This window comes from Symphalangus syndactylus, chromosome 4 (assembly GCF_028878055.3).
Source record: "Symphalangus syndactylus isolate Jambi chromosome 4, NHGRI_mSymSyn1-v2.1_pri, whole genome shotgun sequence".
Taxonomy (NCBI): Eukaryota; Metazoa; Chordata; class Mammalia; order Primates; family Hylobatidae; genus Symphalangus; species Symphalangus syndactylus.
In genome coordinates this window covers 96,371,981-96,391,043 of record NC_072426.2, presented here as the reverse complement: position 1 = coordinate 96,391,043, position 19,063 = coordinate 96,371,981, and the positions used below count along the sequence as shown (strand labels likewise).

The 19,063-nt window shown below is 43.6% G+C and overlaps 1 protein-coding gene across 46 annotated transcripts in view; it reads right to left on the bottom strand.

Annotated features, from left to right (window-relative positions):
- KCNMA1 (potassium calcium-activated channel subfamily M alpha 1) overlaps window positions 1-19,063 on the bottom strand; it is a 779,318-nt gene that overhangs the window by 391,558 nt on the left and 368,697 nt on the right. For all 46 annotated transcript variants that reach the window (XM_063637484.1, XM_055275615.2, XM_055275604.2 and 43 more), the window contains one exon: window positions 2,882-2,943. In XM_063637484.1, the coding sequence (XP_063493554.1) occupies window positions 2,882-2,943 (62 nt within the window). The remainder of the gene's footprint in view (window positions 1-2,881; window positions 2,944-19,063) is intronic.

Below are 19,063 nucleotides of genomic sequence, written 5' to 3'. Positions count from 1 at the left end.
AGAGAGCCTGGAATCTCAAACTTGTGCTACAGGAGAGTCCTCAGCATTCTGGAGGGGAGGGGCAGCTCTGGCTAAAATTCACTGAGACAAGCCATTTCACCCATGTCTGTTGGTTTAGATTCACTTGTGGGAAAGCCTATAGACTGCCCCCTGATTAATTTATTTGAAGGGTGTAAATACTAGCTACAATTCATCTGGAGAATTCTGGGTGCTTTTTCTCCAGGGTGATGATTTAGTATAACTTCCATGAGAAGTTTAAAGCTGTCTTTCCAAAATACCCAGATGGCCAGCCAAACCACGAATGTGTAAAACTGGTAACAGTTTTGAATGAAAGACACGGATTTTAAGAATGTATATTCTACTTTCTCACTTTCTTTCCATTTGCATCTTATATGTGGATAGAACTTCATTTTTTTTCTCATTCACTAAGCTCGATGATAATTTTTTAATCGGTTTCACTGTGTTTTATTCCTGGAAATCTAAGGACTTACCATAGAGATGGCTTTAGAGATTCTACACTAATTCTCTCCCAAACTAAAACTGAGCTTGCTTGCCATCTTTCCCAAGGAAGATGGAAAACTCCCTTGTGCTGAATCCACTGATTGGGCCTGCCACTGGACAGAATCTTCGGATATGCTCTCAGAACAAAACGAAGTCATGAAAATGAAAAGTTTCTACATAAATGACCAGAAGGTCTTCTTATAAACAAAGCCTTGCTACGCCAAATCACACAGTTTAGCAACAGAGAGGAAAGGCTAAAGCTGGGATGAGGCTACGACAGTCCTCAGGAAGAATGGGAATAGCCTTGTTTCTAACCTTATGGGCATTTTTGCCAGGAAAAGGTGAGGACAGGACTGAAGTTCCATCCTTGGGATATACTATTTGCAAGTTCATGAAAGAAACCGGAATCAGAGAGGACTCCCAGTGCCGTCTTCCCCGAGGCCTAGAAGGATCACAAGTAAAGCCAAAGGACATTGAGATGGTGTAGGACATGAGGGGAAGAGGGTATGCATTGGGGAATTTCATTCCTTTTCATCTTCTCACATGGAAACAGAGAACACCAGGATCTACAGAACAAAAGACTGCCTCATAGTAGACTGTAAAAAAAGACACAATCCAAATCCATCTAAAGAGCATTTTATTTCTGAGAAATACAGAAGGACAAAAGGTTAAAAAAATAAAAAAAAAAATGAAAAGGGAAGGAAGGCGCTGGCTGAGGCATCTGGACTTCTAACCCATTAACACACTCACCTCCACGTTAGGGTTTTCTTTCTCTGGGACACACAAGCTTCAAGCCCAAACCTCTTTCCTGAGTCTCAGCATGGAAGTTGGCAGGGTCTGCACCCCTCGACATGTGAGAACACCCCTGGAGAGAGATTGGAGGAATAAGACCAAGGGCTTTAGAGGATCTTCAGTTCAATACAAATAGGGTCCAGAATCATTAAGAGTAAATATTTAAAAGGGGGCTTACCTTCAATGACATGCCAGTGGGAGTCTTCCAAACTTAAACAAGCTCTTCTCTTTCTTGGCTTGGGAGAGCTGATGGAGGGAGCATGTGGAATCTTGTCTCCTGACAGCATTTAAAGGACTCTCCATTTGAGATGGGTGAGGGCAGCCCAGCCTCGCATGTGGGGTGGGCTGAAGGACCTCTGATAGGCTTAGACTTGGCTGATTCCCAGAGACAGGTTATTAAAGGAGATATTTTCTTTACTTTCCCTGACTGACATTTTGGCCTCTCCACCCAAATGCACAAAATCCTTGGCTGGCGACCAGATGGCTCTGAGAAATTCTGAGTTTAGCTGTGCATGAAATTACCACCATCCCAAGCCACAGGAAAGGAGCACTAAGCTCAGAATTCAGGCACACCAGAGTCTGAGCCAACAGGCACACCAAACAGGTTTCCTAGTATCAAAGTCTAGTAGCCAACCATGCCAGGGATAGAGTTTAAAGTTCAAAACACTCACACAGTGGACAATAAGGGCAACAAGCTCAAGGCCATTGTCACCAGAGTTGCCAAGTTCACGCCACAACAGAAAATGAGTTAGACTCCAGCTTGTTTCCCAGATGCCATCAACTTCATGATTGCAATAGTATAGTTGGAACAAATTATTTCCTCAGGGTTGGCACCTGCAGGAATCAGGGCAGAACTGGCTGCAATGTTGCAGTTCTAGTCTGTGCCCTCTTCATCCTTCTGCAAGGTCTTTATCATCTCATCTGTCACCCAGGCTCACTCTGGAGCACCAGTCCATTCGGCTGGCACCCAAGGAGTCTGCATGAGTGTCCACTCTAGAAGTCCTCAAATGGCCAGGGCCTCCACCTACGGGGGTCATGATGAACTCCTCCATCTATCTCCTTACCTTCACAAGTCAAGAAGCACCAGCATGCAATGCTTCAGCTGAATACCCAATTGGCAGGTGAAAGGATAGCACCATGCTTTCTAATCTGACCTCCAGTAAGATCAAAGCATTGGAAACCCAATTGAGAAAAGGATCCTACAACCATAGCAAGCATGGCTCAGACCCTCATCTGTGGGAAACTGTCACCCTCCCAGAAGCTGCAAATTCCCATCAAGTCATCTTAACTACTTGACATCTTCAGTGCAAATACATCATCAGGAAACAGCTCTTAAAAATAAGTAATACCTAGCAAGACTTGACCTCATATACCTCACCCTCCTATGCCAGCAGACTCAAAGTAGCCTTCCTTCTGAGAACTTTTTTTCCCATTTAGAAAATCAGTACAGTACAGCCCTAGCTTTCTCCAAAATCTTCTGCACTCAGAAGGTCTTGCAAAGGTTGGTGTCAAGGTAAATAAATGGATCAACGTAAAGGCTCATGATTGTTTATGAAACAAGGGCAAGAAAGTGTATTTGAATACTCACTTTGACGAATCTATGAAGTATATTACAAGTGCACCAATGCTGAGAGCAAAGACTAAGACAACCTGCAAAAGAAGAGGAGAATGCCATCACTTAAGAGTTGGACCTCAGGATGTTTGGGTTTTTTAACACATACCAAAGCAGCTTTGAAATATGGTGCCCATTGCTCTTGGGGACCCGCTTGGAAATCTCACCCCCATCCCCAGCCCCCCAGTACTGCCTCAGGGTTGGCTCCTCACATAGCAATAGGCAGCAACCTCGCTCCTTGCCAATAGGGGTCAGGGTAGCCTTTTATGTCTCAGGGCACTGGGTTTTTATCTGACCCTGTTATCTCGAAGTCCAGCTTCTCTGCAATTGAAGTTGATAAACTTCAGTGGGAAAAAAGCAGGTGAAAATTTAGGGTGATACAATTTTTAATATTATATGTAGTCTAGGATCTGCAGGAACTTCAATAGAGGAATATCAACTTTAACAGCTTCATTGAGGCATAATTTACATACCACAATATTCACCCATTTAAAAAGTACAATTCATCAATGACTTCAGTAAATCTACTAAGTTATGCAACCATCACTGTAATCCAGTTTCAGAACATTTTCATTGTCCCAGTAAGATCCCTCATGCCTGTTAAATCAATCCCCTTTCCCATTTCCGAGCCCCAGACCACACTAATCTACTTTCTGTCACTACACAAGAGATACCAATTTGAAGATCACAAATTTGCTCGTACAAATGTCTGTGTGTGTATGTGTGGACATACATAAAGATATATTCACTGCATGTATGATCTATATGATTATAACACTTCTGAAATATTTAGGAAAGTAGTTTCAGTTCAGGAAGTCAATTAGGCAATCCATTAGGCCAGTTATATGACAATCCTTGTCCTACTTTACACTCTTCACTCAAAATTAATCTCCATGGATGGAAGACAGTTTTGGCATCTCCTTCAGTGGATACCTGTCATGCTAAGGACCATCGAATGAATATGCCGATAAGGCTGACACTGACACTTCTGTCCTCACTACACATTCTACTTTCTTTAATCTTTCAAAGAGGAAACTATTAACGCAAATAAAGGATAGTCAGAAATAAAGAAGATGCTTTCAGCCAACAATTAAGCCTGAGAACAAAAAGTAAGCACCACCATTACACTCAATGCCCGGCTGCTAGGTCAACCTTTCCAGGTATGCTAATACCCTGAAGAGACTGCAGGCTGAAGGGCATTGGAAGTCAGTCTTCGCAGTGTCCATCTATTGACATCTCTCAGCCCTTGGCTGGTGGGTAGAGAGGAATCCCAATTTATGTAAAGACTAAGTATGATCAAGCTGTGTGTGTGTGTGTGTGTGTGTGTGTGTGTGTGTGTGTGCACGCGCGCCTGTGTATGTATGAGAGACAGAATCTCTCTCTTTTACACTCACCCACACACACACACACCTCTGTATTTTGTATGTGTGACAAAGTGGCTGACAGAAAATGAAATCTGCATGAGATACTCATTTAAAGCATTGCAAAACTCCATGGAGCTCCTGGGGCCGAATGGTGGCTTGCACAGCCCAGAAAATGAACATTAAAAACAATTGGACACTGTAAAAGGAATATGCAGTTTCGTAGCAACTCATAAAATCTCCACATAAAGGGAGGTGCTAAAATAATACACCACTGAGGTTTATTTCATTCTGCCATTTAAAAAAAAAAAAAAACTAAAACATGCTCCAATTGAATGCTGCAGTCTATCAGTAATTATCATCCGCCCAGCACTAATCCCTCTTAGCTGCCTCACCTCAGCCCCTCCCCTCACACACATTCATTCATATGTTCCTTTCAAAGGTACACACAAAAACAAGCAAACAAAAACATGAGCAGGCCTTCGCTTTTTTCTCTATTATCTAAAGGAGGCAGCAAAACAAAGAGCTTAAGATTAATTTTGATCTGTGCTGCTATTTCTGAGGCACAAGCAGTTAGATCCTGGCCCTGACCTCATTCTCAAAAAGCTGCAAAGAGAAGAGGTGTGGCCAGAACCCAGGAGAAGGGCCTCTTCTCCATTCATAAACAGCTGATTTAAGACTAATCCCTGTCCATTTGGCTCCCTGTGTGTATATCTGTGAATGCTGAGCATCTGTCAGAGCTGGCTATATAGGCCTATGCCACCCAAAGGCACTGTTGCAGAAAAGGACAGGAAAGAAGTCGTTGCAAATGGCATCTATATCATTCTGTAAGGAACTCGAAATCTAAGACCCCTGCAATGGCAATGATTTTGCAGCATCTGGATGGCCAACGTAGCTGATCCTAATTTGCTCCAGCTGCCTCCACTTGGAGTTGGTGATGGCGACTAATGCATTCCTTATTTAAGCAAATCAGCCAGTGACAGGAGGAGGCCAGGAATCTTGCTACCCTCTGAAGATGAAAACTCAAATATCAGCATCTCTCTGATAGGGTAAGAGAGGGAAGAAATCCAGGAGGGAAATAACCTCCACAGCTCCCTGACCCTGAAGACTCTGTTGAATGGACATGCACTTGGGTCCACGTGTTCAGCTGGACGGCATACTCTCATTGAGATACAAGATAGGCAAACTGCTCCACGATGTACCATGAAATGCTCCCTGGGGAGATGATCTGCCTCCCAGTATTAAGGTAACTTTTCACGTGGTCTTGAAACTTGCTAAATGCCTCTTTATCGTGTCAGGCTCGATCACATTGTCAGCCCAGATCCAGGTGCTGCAGAAAACACATCAATCCTTTGGATGTGGCCATGAAAATAGAATCCCCATCAGAGACTTGTCTTCTCTAGGCCCCTAGCAAAGCCACCTTAGAAGTGTCAGTTTAGTCTCTTTCTCTGTCTCTCTAACAAATCCCCATTGTCTGAGAACTCTAAGTTTGAAAACACAAAATGATTACATTTTAGTCTACATGGTAATGGCATTATTATAGAGCATCCCAAATAGTCATCTAAGTATTTAACATATGCTATACATAAGGCCCAAGAAAAACAGAAGATGGAAGGCCACTTGGAGTCATGAAATACACTCTTTTTTTTTTTTTGAGACAGAGTCTCGTACTGTCGCCCAGGCTGGAGGGCAGTGGCGCGATCTCGGTTCACTGCAACCTCTGCCTCCCAGGTTGAAGCAGTTATCTTGCCTCAGCCTCCCGAGTAGCTGGGACTACAGGTGCCTGCCACCATACCTGGCTAATTTTTTGTATTTTTAGTAGAGAGGGGGTTTCACCATGTTGGCCAGGCTGGTCTCAAACTCCTGACCTCAAGTGAACCACCTGGCTCGGCCTCCCCAAGTGTTGGGATTACAGGCATGAGCCACTGCACCTGGCAAAATATACTCTTTTTCATAGAGTCGTTCTTCCGTAGATTAATCCCATGCTATTATGCAATTAGTGATAAATCATATAGTACAGGTTTAGCCAATATAAAATGAACTATTGCCTAGACAGATCATTAGTAACCGGGAAAGGATAGGAAAAGTAGGGCTCTTATCTCAATATCCTCTCCCTTCCCAAAATGTCCTTCCTTTCTACATAGTACCGCTACTCTAACATCTCTTCATGAAGGGGTGAGGCCATTGGGAATCCTTTTGCAAGCTTCTATAGTTTCAGGGACAAGGAGGACAGAAGCCCAAGAGACACAGTAAAATGAGGCCAAGGAAAGCAGTACCCCAGAAAGCAAAGCATCCCTGCCCTACAGCAGCTGAGTCATAGAATAAGACAATAACTAAGCATGTAACAAAGCATTGTCCCACACAAGGGCTTGGGGGCAGCAGTCTGATACACAGATAATTTAAGCATTGCCTCTCAGGGCACTTCTGCTAGCTTGCTTGAGAGCCTGTCCTGCTTGCTAAACTTGCCATAGTCTGAACTCAACAAATTACCTCAGCCACCTTGGACGGTATGAATTGTCACCTTCTCAGATTTACTGAAAACACCCCTATGCTGTGTGGTGATATTGAGTACTCGGTGTGCCAGATTCCCAAAATAAAAGCAATTTGATAAATGTCATTGGAACAATGCTGCTTTGAGTCATCTATTTTCAAAACTCCAAGATCAAACAAGACATGTGTTTGCACAAAAGAATGCCATGAACACACATATATGGTGTATTTTTTTTTTTTAAGGGCAGGGTGCGGTGGCTCACGCCTGTAATCCCAGCACTTTGGGAGGCCATGGCAGGTGGATCACTTGAGGCCAGGAGTTCTAGACCAGCCTGCCCAACATAGTGAAACCCTGGCTCTACCAAAAAATACAAAAATTAGCGGTTGTGGTGGTGCACACCTGTAGTCCCAGCTACTTGGGAAGTTGAAGCAGGAGAATCACTTGAACACTGGAGGCAGAGGTTGCAGTGAGCCAAGAGTATGCCACTGCACTCCAGCCTGGACAACGAAGTGAGACTCTGTCTGCAAAATAAATAAAATAAAAAAGTGGGCTGGGCGTGGTGGCTCACACCTGTAATCCCAGCACTTCGGGAAGCCGAGGTGGGGGGATCACGAGGTCAGGAGTTTGAGACCAGCCCGGCCAATATGGTGAAACCCCAGCTCTACTAAAAATATAAAAAGTTAGCCAGGCATGGTGGCATTCGCCTGTATTCCCGGCTACTCAGGAGAATGAGGCAGAAGAATCTCTTGAATTTGGGAGGCAGAGGTTGCAGTTGGCCGAGATGGTGCCACTGCACTCCAGCCTGGGCAACAGAGCGAGACTCCATCAAAAAAAAAAAAGAAAATCTGTCCCTAACACCTGATGCAAAGAAGGAGCCTGGTGCAGAATGGGGAGGAGAGAGGGGAAGTCCACAGCCATCTCCCTAGATGAAAATCCCGGTGGACCATGAAGATCTTTCAAATGTCTGACAAAGTTCATGAAAGTTCATGAAAATGGAAAATAGTACAGCCAAGCATAGACTATTCCCCCTCAGGTGATGGAGCACTTCAGGAAAAAGGCAGATTCAGTGATGTGAGTAGAGAGGTGATTGAGTCAGGAAAGCTGGCTCTTAGAAATGTTTCCTGTTCTAGAACCTGGGCTGGAGTTGCTGCGATTAGGCCCATATGATTTCAGCGGGTGTGTGAGGCTTCACGGCCTTGGGAGGCAGATTCAGAGCCGAGGCTCACAAAGGTGGCTGCCACCAGAATCCAGTCACCTGAGGAGCTTTCCTTCCAAAGCAGAGATGCCCTCATCCCACCCTAGGACCAGCAAATCATGAGCTGGGGGAGGGGAAGTCTGGGCACCTCTTTTTAACAAGCTCCTCCAGTGAATCTGACAATGGGAGTCACTGAATTAAAGCCATTAGGAGAAACCACTTAGCTCAAGTCAGAGATTAATTTACAAATGTCGCCTTAACAATTAGCCTATTAGAACACATGTATGAGGCCTGCAGGCTTAGAGAATCGTGCTAGGAGTACTAGAAAAAGTACAGAGAGGAGGATGAATTAATTATCTCCTGAGCAGGTTTTACACATTCTTCTCAGCTCACAGCAGAACAAATGGCCCTAATTAATGATTCTGCATGTTTGATCAGGGTTTAGCCGCCTACTGACAGCAGAGACCCTTCTTAGAAAATGGACAATTTTCTATATATGATCCCAAAGGCATAAGACTTTTTAAATTGAAGTATATAATTTACATATAATAAAATCCACTATATTAAAAAATACACTTTGAGAGGCCAAGGCAGGAGATTGCTTGAGCCCAGGAGTTCGAGACCAGCCTGGGCAACATAAACAGACCCTATCTCTACAAAAAAAAAAAACTTAAAAAAAATTATCCAGGGATGGTAGCATGTGCCTATAATCCCAGCTACTCCAGAGGGTGTTAGGAGGATCACTTGAGCCTGGGAGGTTGAAGCTGCAGTTGAGCTGTGATCAAACCACTGCACTCCAACCTGGGTGACAAGGCAAGACCCTGTCTCATACACAAGAAAAAAGAAAAAAATAGATGTGAGAACTCCCAAGGCAAAACAATCTGGTGACATTTTGTTTTTGAGAGATAATATCATTCCAACATCTAAATTATAATGTTTTTGGCCTGGTGAATTTATTAATAACAATGCCAACAAACATTTATTGAACACCTATGCACAAGGGCCAGAGTGAGAGACAGAGAAATGCAAAACTAAAACAGTTAAGTCAGGCCTGGCCTTTGCCCTCAGGGAGCATGGGATCTAGAAGTTTAAATTACTCAGGAGTCTCTTCTGAATGTAAGAAGTGGTACACATATCAACAGTCATCTCCAGGATGTCAAGGAAGGATCAGATCAGGCAGAGAAGCAACACCACCCTCATTGCAGACTCCCAAAGTGGAAGGGGGAGAGAAAGGGAGAAATGGAAAATCAAGGAAGAAGGAAGAAGAAGTTTTGACATTCCAAGTCCACCTGGCCGTTCTAGGAAAGGACAGACACCAGTGATATGGTTTGGCTGTGTCCCCACCCAAATCTCATCTTGAACTGTAGCTCTCACAATTCCCATGTGTTGTGGGAGGGACCTGGTGGGAGGTAACTGAATCATCGGGGCAGGTCCTTCCCATGCTGTTCCTGTGATAGTGAATAAGTCTCACAAGATCAGATGGTTTTATAAAGGGGAGTTTCCCTGCACAAGCTCTCTCTCTTCCCTGCCGCCATGTAAGATGTGACTTGCTCCTCCTTGCCTTCCGCCATGATTGTTAGGCCTCCCCAGCCACATGGAACTGTGAGTCCATTAAACCTCTTTTTCTTTATAAATTACACAGTATTGGGTATGTCTTTATCAGCAGTGTGAAAACGGACCAATATAACCAGGCACACAGAATGAGTGATGTGGAGAAGGAAGAGCAATGGACACAGAAGACCTGGGTGTGAATCTCCACTCTGCCCCTATAAGCAACATGCTCTTAAGCATGTCACTTAATCTCTCTGTGTCTCAGTTTCCCAATCTCTGAAATAATGAGATTTAAACAGATGATTATGAGATGGGACCTTGGTAGGAACTAAAAACTTTTGACTTGAAAAGGTAGCCCTCACTTATGCTAACTGTAAACCACGTATGTGTAAGTCTGATTCAACATGCTGACAATATGCCTGTCCCTAAATTTGTATGCAAGAGACTTGTTTCATAAGATCACAAGAATAAACTCCATAGACACTCAGATTCATAGTTTGTGTTTCCAGCAGCACAATCAATTGCTCATGCAGAATGTCGTCCCACAAAACTAACATAAGACATAGAAGGGCCATGGATCAGCTCTCTCCTGAGTCTGGACCTCAGCTCTGCCATCACTACAGAAAATTGAGTGGTGGTCTGACCATCCCCTCCCTCTCCTTCCCTCTGTGAGCTTTGAAAAGCCCATGTTTTTGCAGGCTTTAGCCCTCCAGAAGCTCAGACTGAGTCTCTGTTTTCCTAAGGGAAAAAGAAAATGATTTTTTTCTCTTTACAGTTTAGCAAGTATAGTTGATATGTTCTTGTCATTCCTAAGTCATGAATCGTTCTCAATAGAAGAAGATATAGGCCAGGTGTGGTGGCTCAAGCCTGTAATCTCAACATTTCAGGAGGCTGAGGTGGGTGAATCACTTAAGATCAGGAGCTCAACACCAGCCTGGCCAACATGGTGAAACCCCATCTCTACTAAAAATACAAAAATTAGCTGGGTGTGGTGGCACACACCTGTAATCCCAGCTACTCGGGAGGCTGAGGCAGGAGAATTGCTTGAACCCAGGAAATGGAAGTTTCAGCAAGCCGAGATAACACCACCGCACTGCAGCCTGGGCAACAGAGCAGGACTCTGTTTCAAAAAAATATATATATAATATATAATCTTGCCACCAAAAAAGGATTTTTGTTATCATACATTTAAACATATCTGTAATATTTCTGCAGAGCCATTTAATCATCCACAGGTCCCCTAAATTACCAAGCTAGCATTCTGAAACATCACATTTGACTTATGGAAGCACATGCACAAAAATGCTACAAATTGATTCACTGGAAGCCAAGACTCCAAACAATGGATTAAATAGAGATGTATTCAAGATGAAAGAAAGGAAGAAGAAAGAGGGGCTTTGTAGTTGGTATTTGGGATTATAGCATTAAAATAAAATGCATGGGATTGCCAGATAAGAGTAAAACTGGTTTGTTCGCATGTAAGGAAGCCTAGTAAAAATCTCTATGATTTTACAGGCATTAAGATCTAGTGCTTCCAAAAATGCAATACTATGAAGCCATACTCAGTGTGCAATGGACTGAATTCTTAGGACACACATGTAAATTGGAGAGAATCCCTAAATCACTTCAAATGTCTTCCATAACTTTTGGTATGAAGAAAAAAAAAAATCCCTGACAGAGTCCACAAGGCCCTGAAAACTCTGGTCTTTTCCTCCTCTCTGGCTTTATTTCACATGCTTCCACATCTAGACTCCAGGAACCTAACTTGCAGTTCTTCTCATTCTCCATTTGCCTCCTCCCACCCTAACCACCACAGAGCCTTCGCACAAGCACTTTCCTCCTCCCAGAAGCCTCACCTGCCCGCATGGGATGCCCATCCTTCAGAAATCAGCTCTGCTGTCACTTCCCTGCCCATAGGTATAGTCTGTTTTGTGTAGCAGTTAGCGAGGCAGCAATTTTACATGTCTTTGTGCAATCATTTTGATCAATTGCTCTCCTCTTTCCTTTGCTGGATGGCAAGTTCTATGAAGGCCGGGTGTGTGTCCATTTTTAGTTATCACTAAATTCCAGGAAACTAGCAAAGTGTCTCAATCAGTATTTGTTAAATAAATAAATATGTGGAGAAAAGGCTGGAGAATTAGTTTGAAGACTGAGTGTAGTGGAAGCAAAAGAGAGGTGCGAAGGCTGGGTGTGGTGGCTCACGCCTGTAATCCCAGCACTTTGGGAGGCAGAGGCGGGAGAATCACGAGGTCAGGAGATCGAGACCATCCTGGCTAACACGGTGAAACACTGTCTCTACTAAAAATACAAAAAATTAGTCGGGCACAGTGGCGGGCGCCTGTAGTCCTAGCTACTTGGGAGGCTGAGGCAGGAGAATGGCGTGAACCCGGGAGGCGGAGCTTGCAGTGAGCCGAGATTGCGCCACTGCACTCCAGCCTGGGCGACAGTGCCAGGCTCCGTCTCAAAAAAAAAAAAAAAGAGAGGTGGGAGAAACATGGATTACCCTCACTGAGTGAGACCCTGAAGTTTATAACCCGGAATAAAGGTGAGATGCAGTTCCAGGTAATGGCAGGATCCAGGGGATCCCTGGTGAAAGTGGAGCAGGAAGAAGAGCACCGCGGTGGTCGAGGTCGAGGGTCTGAGACACACACAGGGATAGCAAGGACAGTCCTGCACACAGACTCGAAGGGGATGGCAGGAGCTGAGGTTGAGAATAGGACAGAGCCATCCCTGAATAGGGGGAGGGGCCTGGACCTAGGTAGGTGACAGCGTCAGGAAAGACAGAGAGAGGAAGGATTCGGTCGGACGGCAGGAGCCTGGAGAAAACGGGTTTCTACAAGAACAGAAGGGCAATGAAGGGCCAGAGTGTCCAGCACTCCTGGGTTATAGAGATGGCCGGGCATGGTGGCTCATGTCTGTAATCCCAGTACTTTGGGAGGTGGAGGCAGGTGGGTCACCTGAGGTCAGGAGTTCAAGACCAGCCTGGGCAACATGGAGAAAACCCATCTCTACTAAAAGTACAAAAATTAGCTGGGTGTGGTGCTGTGCACCTCTATTCCCAGCTACTGGGGAGGCTGAGGCATGAGAATTGCTTGAACCCCAATGGTGGAGTTTGCAGTGAGCTGAGATCGTACCACTGCACTCCAGCCTGGGCAACAGAGCGAGACTCTGTCTCAAAAAACAAACAAACAAACAAAAACAGAAACAGCAAACTCGAGAGAGAGAAGTGAGGGAAACAACTATGTCTCTAGGAAAAACAGATTCAACTGAGGTGGCAGATATAGGGAGCATTACATGAAGAAGTAGAGAATTCAGATTTGAATCAGGACTAGGAATCTGTGAAAACAGATGCCATGAGAAAGTGAGATGGAGAGGCATAAAATAATGGAAATGCCAATGTTCCAATAATAAGTGAATATATTTGTGTATATTTGTATGCACACAAACACGCTGCAAGGGGCACAGAGACACACTGTGATTCCTCTAATCACAAAGACCGGGTCTCTATCAGTATTTATTAACCACCTGCGGGTCTCTATCAGTATTTATTAGCCACCTGCATGCCCTCCAGCAGTTTGTCTCTGTCCATTTTCAAATCAGGTCACTTCAAAATGACTATAAATACATATGAAACCCTGGGAAACAACAGGGCTCCCTCTTACTATAAGTTTACTGTAAATCATGCCTCCATCAGTATATAGACAAAGTTAACCGCAATCATAGACTTTTTTTGAGAGGGCAGAAGAAAAGTTGACTCATGCAGATAGACACAGTGTCTGAATTCTCATTTTTTAATGCTCCCCAAAGAAGAATCTGGGACACGATTACTACAGGCCAATTGCCCAGTCTTTTCCCTTCTGAGGGCTTCCTGTGACATAACTATAGGGCCAGAGTCATGTGAACTTCTGCAGGTTCGTGTTCCCCAAACATCGCAGGAGTGTTGTCCTACATCCTGGATTTTGTTGATTATGCTCATCTCATTTTGCCCAAATTAGAAATACAGAAAAGTTCAATATGTTCCTCCTAGGGCTTAATTTATCATAACTGAAATGAGGGAAAGCAATTGTAACAGGAAGTCAGAAAACTTTCCCTAAAACCTGTGTCCTTCCTGCAAGTCGAGGTTTAATGACACTGAAATCTTACATCATTGTGTCATAACACTTAAAAGGTTGCTTTTTGCATAATTTTACCAATGACATTAAAACCGATGCACTGGAAAGCATGATAAAATCTTCCATTTGAGGTCTAAAGTTTGAAGACCTTTCCTGTCCAATTATTGAAAAACCTAGGGGAAAAAGTTCCATCTGCTGGTGGAGCGCTCAAGTTTGCAGCTAATGAGCTTTTTAAGAAATTGTCTGGCTTAAGTGCATGTGGGTTTGGCCAACTGGATTTTTAATTTAATTAGGTTTATGAGATGAGAAATCTTCTGTAGCATAGTCAGGTCAGAAGTTGCCACTCACTGTCACCAAGGACTAAATTTGTGGCTATCTTTGCCCTACTTCTCAAACCTTGCCAGTTGTTAAATTATATTAAAGGCAAAAATGCAATTTAAAGCTGGGACTCAAACAAATACTTATATGCCCATGTTTGTAGCAGCCAAAAGGTAGAAGCAACCCAAAGTGTCCATGGACAGATGAATGGATAAACAAAATACGGTCTCTCCATACAATGGAATATTATTCAGTGTTAATAAAGAAGGAAATTCTGGTCCATACTACAACGTGAATGACCCTTGAAGACATTATGCTAAGTGAAATAAGCTATACATAAAAGGACAAATATTGTGTGAATCTACCTAAAGGAGGTACCTAGAGTAGTCACATTCATTGAGACAGGAAGTAGAATGATGGTTCCTTGGAAGTGGGGGATAGGGAGAAGTGGGGAATTATTGTTTAATGGGTACAGAGTTTCTGTTTTGTAAGATGAAAACAGTTCTGGATATGGATCGTGATATGGTTTGGATGCTTTCCCTCCTCCAAATATCCTGTTGAAACATGACCCCCAGTGTTGGAGGTGAGGCCTGGTGGGAGGTGTTTGGGTCATGGGGGTGGATCCCTCGTGAATGGCTTCGTGTCCTTTCAGTGGTAATGTGTTAGTGAGAGAAATGATTGTTTAAAAGAGTCTGGGGCCTCTGCACTTCTTTCTTGTCCCCTTGCTCCTGCTCCCTCTCTTGCCATGTGATACACCAGCTCCCCCTTTGCCTTCCGCCATGATTGTAAGCTTCCTGAAGTCCTTAACAGAAGCCAAGCAGAAGCGGGTGCCATGCTTGTACAGCTTGCAGAACCATAAGCCAAGAAAAACCTCTTTTCTTTATAAATTACCCATCTTCAGATATTCCTTTATGGCAATGCAAATAACTAGTACAGATAGTGATGATGATTGCACGATGTGAATGTACTAAATGCCACTGAATTGTACCCTTACAAATGGCTGAAATGGTAAATCTTACGTATATTTTACTGCAATTTACAAAATGGAAGGAAAATTCTGAGAACGCACAAGTAGAATTCAGAAGCATATGTATATTTAAAAACTCAAACATCATAACCCTTCCACAGGAATACTGACATCTCTCAATTCAATGGCAGTGGGTATCTCCAAGAAACTTGTATTTCATGTAAGTGACTCTTGCCTCTCTGGAGCATTGATCTTACCCCCTAGGAAGCTGGAATTTCTCCTTTCATTTCCAGAATCTATCCCCATGTAGCCACAGAGATGTTATGTGTGTCCTGCCTTTCCCTTGCACTGCACTCTAGTCTACAACCGATGCCCAAAGTTGGCTATGAATTTTTTAGAGACCTTGTTTTGTCTTTCGGTAACTGTAGCTAAAGTCCAAGGTATAATTAGGAACTTTAAAAGAGTGTTCCCTTCATCCTATAACCACTTTACAAACACTCAACAATTTCCTCTGTAAGATAATGAAACACACAGAAGGCATCTGGTCTCTAAGACTAAACCTCAAGGTCAAGCTTGGGTGTAGCTCCTCAGTGGGTTAATGGAACATTGAAAGCACCCCAAGAAATAACATAAAATTTTCATCTTCTACAGCAAGGATTTTGGTACCAAGGTCTTACTTTGTAAAAGGCTTATCAGTGCATCCCAGAAAGCAATGCCATCTAAGCCCCATAGTGTCAAGGGAGTTGGCCAAAATTGCTAAATGACCATTCAGCTGACAATATGACACCAACATCGGCTGTGCAGGTGCATGCTCACATTCCTGGCACCAAACATGTCACACTCCATTTTCTCCTCTGCAGAATCGAATCTGACCATAACAATGGACTGGGCTTGCTAAGAATGATACCAGCATGCCTCTTTGTTAAGACTTGCAGTGGGATGAAATCCAGATCTCCAAAGAGAAAGCCCTAACCTGTCTACTTCTGACATCTCTCTCTCCTGCCCTCACCTCAGAAATGAATGGTATTTTTGTATTTACAATCGAATTCTTACAGACAAACTACCCTTCCTGAATGAAGTCGAAAGTTTCACAAGATAGCATCCCTCATGCTCAATAAATCCCCACTCCTACAGCCTGGAAAATTGGAAGGCAGAGCCAGCAGCATAAACCTCTGCACGTGTATTCGTGCAAGTTTCGAAAGCCTGGCCCACAGCCCCTGATTCCACCTTCCTTCCTACAGTGGTCTCACCATTCTCCCTCTCACCCAGTGAGGACTGGGTGATAATAATGCCTCTGTGCCCCCTCCAGCACAGGGGACCTGGAGCTCTGGCTCACTGGAGATAAACAGTCAGAAAACCACATCCTCTACATGTGTGGGGCATTTGTTTGAGGGTGGGGGGATGAGAGTGTGGTCAGGTAACCCAAGATCTCCTTCTTCCTTCAGCCTCACACTTTTGCAAACAAAAGAGAAGAAATGGAGTCTGTCTGTAGAATGTCACTTGTTATCTTCTCAAGGTCATTTTTAAAAAGGAAAATCACGTGTATGATGTTCGAGTATGCTTCATAGTTCAGCAGACCAGGCACACCAGGTACATGGTCAAAGAATTGGCAGGACAAGGGCCAGAAAATACGTGGAGATCTTTTATTGCACAGTTTTAAGAGCTTTGACATAGTTATCAGGAAGAAATCAGAATTGAGGTGGGCTTCCTTAAGCTTTCTGCATGGTTTTTCCATGTGTCAAATTTATACGTGAGGAGAACCTTCATCCTTTCAGGGTTTAGGGTCTCTTGTTGTCATAACCCGCCTGCATATTTCAGCACAGCCCCAGCCTGATCACCAAATTCCATCCCTCATCCACTCCATTAGAAGATCTTTATGTGCTAGAATAAATTTCTCTTAACCTCCCACACCAGCCTACAAGTCATTCATTCATTCATTCAGTGCACACAGTTGCTGAGTATCCACTATAGGTTCAGAGTTGACCTGGCAGGGGACACAAAACTGAAGAAGAATGCCCTGTTTTATGGAACTTGAACTGGAATTTTCATTCTTGGGCAAAGCAGGATGCCAGAAGCCAGAAGATGTTCATAGCATCAAAAGACTCTTTTTTTTTTTTTTTTTTTTTTCCTGAGACAGGGTTTCACTCTATTGCCCAGGCTAGAGTGCAGTGGCACAATCTCGTCTCACTGCAACTTCTGCCTCCCAGGTTCAAGTGATTCTCCTGTCTCAGCCTCCCAAGTACTTGGGATTACAGGCGTGCACCATCACGCCCAGCTAAGTTTTGTATTTTAAGTAGAGATGGGGTTTCACCATGTTGGCCAGGCTGGTCTCAAACTCCTGACCTCAAATGATCCACCCGCCTCGGTCTCCCAAAGTGCTGGGATTACAGGTGTGAGCCACTGCACCCTGCAGAATGTGCATTTCTAATAAGTTCCAGGTGATGCTGATGCTGCTGGTTCAGAGACCACATTTTGAGAATTACTGCTTTTAACCTTATTTATAAAAGATGAAAAGTTTATTCTTTCAAGATATTCTTTTTCTTTGAACATGGGTGTAAAAACATTTTAAACTGTTTAGGTATGTGCCATTTGGACAAAATCTCTTTAATATATCTATAAAAATATACTTTGAAGGCTTCCAAAGGGGAGAAAACTGGCTGGAGCTCTTTATCTTGAATTGTTGTTCAAAATCATTTTCAGAGTCTAGTTCGATGGGCTGGACAATGCCAGCAGGGTGTTTGGTTTTTAATTAAAGTTGAAATATTGTCTCCATCGAGAGGTACCTCATGAATTTAACCATGATGCCATGGCTGCTAAAAACAAAACAAAACAAAACAAAAGACATAGGATTAGGCTGGGTGCTGTGGCTCATGCCTGTAATCTCAGCACTTTGGGAGGCCAAGATGGGCAGTTCACTTGAGCTCAGGAGTTCAAGACCAGCCTGGGCAACATGGTGAAATCCCATTTCTACAAAAAATACAAAAATCAGCCAGGTGCAGTGGTGGGCACCTGTAACCCCTGCTATTCAGGAGGCCGAGGCAAGAGAATCTCTTGAGCCTGGGAGGCGAGGCGGAGGTTGCAGTGAGCTGAGATGGCACCACTGCACTCCAGCCTGGGCAATGGGAGTGAAAACCTGTCTAAAAAAAAAAAAAAAAAAAAAAAAAAAACCTCGTAGGCTTAGATTTCTGAAAACATGCTTCTACCCAGAACCATAAAACTTGTAAAGGTGTGGCTGAGGAGGCTGTGGGTTCCAAAGAAAGCATTCAGAAGGCACCACAAATGAAAAATAGGAGTTCATCAATATACTGTTTCCTTTATCATTAGAAAGAAACAGTGCTAAAAAAAGAAGAATGTCCACATGACTTCCAAAAACAAAGGAACACAGGGTCATGACTCTGTTTCTCACAGCTATATCTAAGACTTAGGGAGGAGAGAACAGCTCCCTTTGTCCAGGTTCCATCCACTGCAAGAACTTTTTGGCAATAATATGACTTTTCTTGTGTGCTCTGTACCAGCCAAACTTCGTAAGAATGCTGGTCAGCTTGGCACGCCCTCTCCAGCATCACCTATGTTTGTCATTTGAAGTTGCCATGCTAGATTTTACTTTAAATGACATTTCAAGTACATAGGGTAGTTGAGTAGGTTTAAGTCTTGGTTGTTTCTTTTCTTTTCTTTTCTTCTATTGAATAATCAAACCATCCAGGCACAGAAAGGTCAACTCTTAGCCTTCCCTAATTACCCTGAATCTGCTACTCCACCCAAGGGACCTCTTGAAAGACCCCAAGGATGTTTTAAACAAAGCACTTCTTACTCTTTATTGTAGTTGTGAGTTTTCTTCTGAGTCTCTTGTCTGTGATCTCCTCCTTGAGGATGGAAAGGGTATCAATCATGGCTGTGGCCCCACCATTCACTCATTCATTTATTCAATCAATGTATATTTATTAAATGACTGCTGTATACCAAGCTTTGTGCTAAGCCTGAATATGCAGCAGAGGACCAAAGAGCCACAGTCCTTGCCCTCATGAACCTTACAGTCTGAAGTAGGGACAGACATTCAACAAATGACCTCACTAGTGAGTAAAAATTGCACACGAATAGGAGGACTCTCCAGAGAAGGGGCAATGAGCTTTGCAGGCTGTGGAGTCTAGGGGTGTTCCATGGAA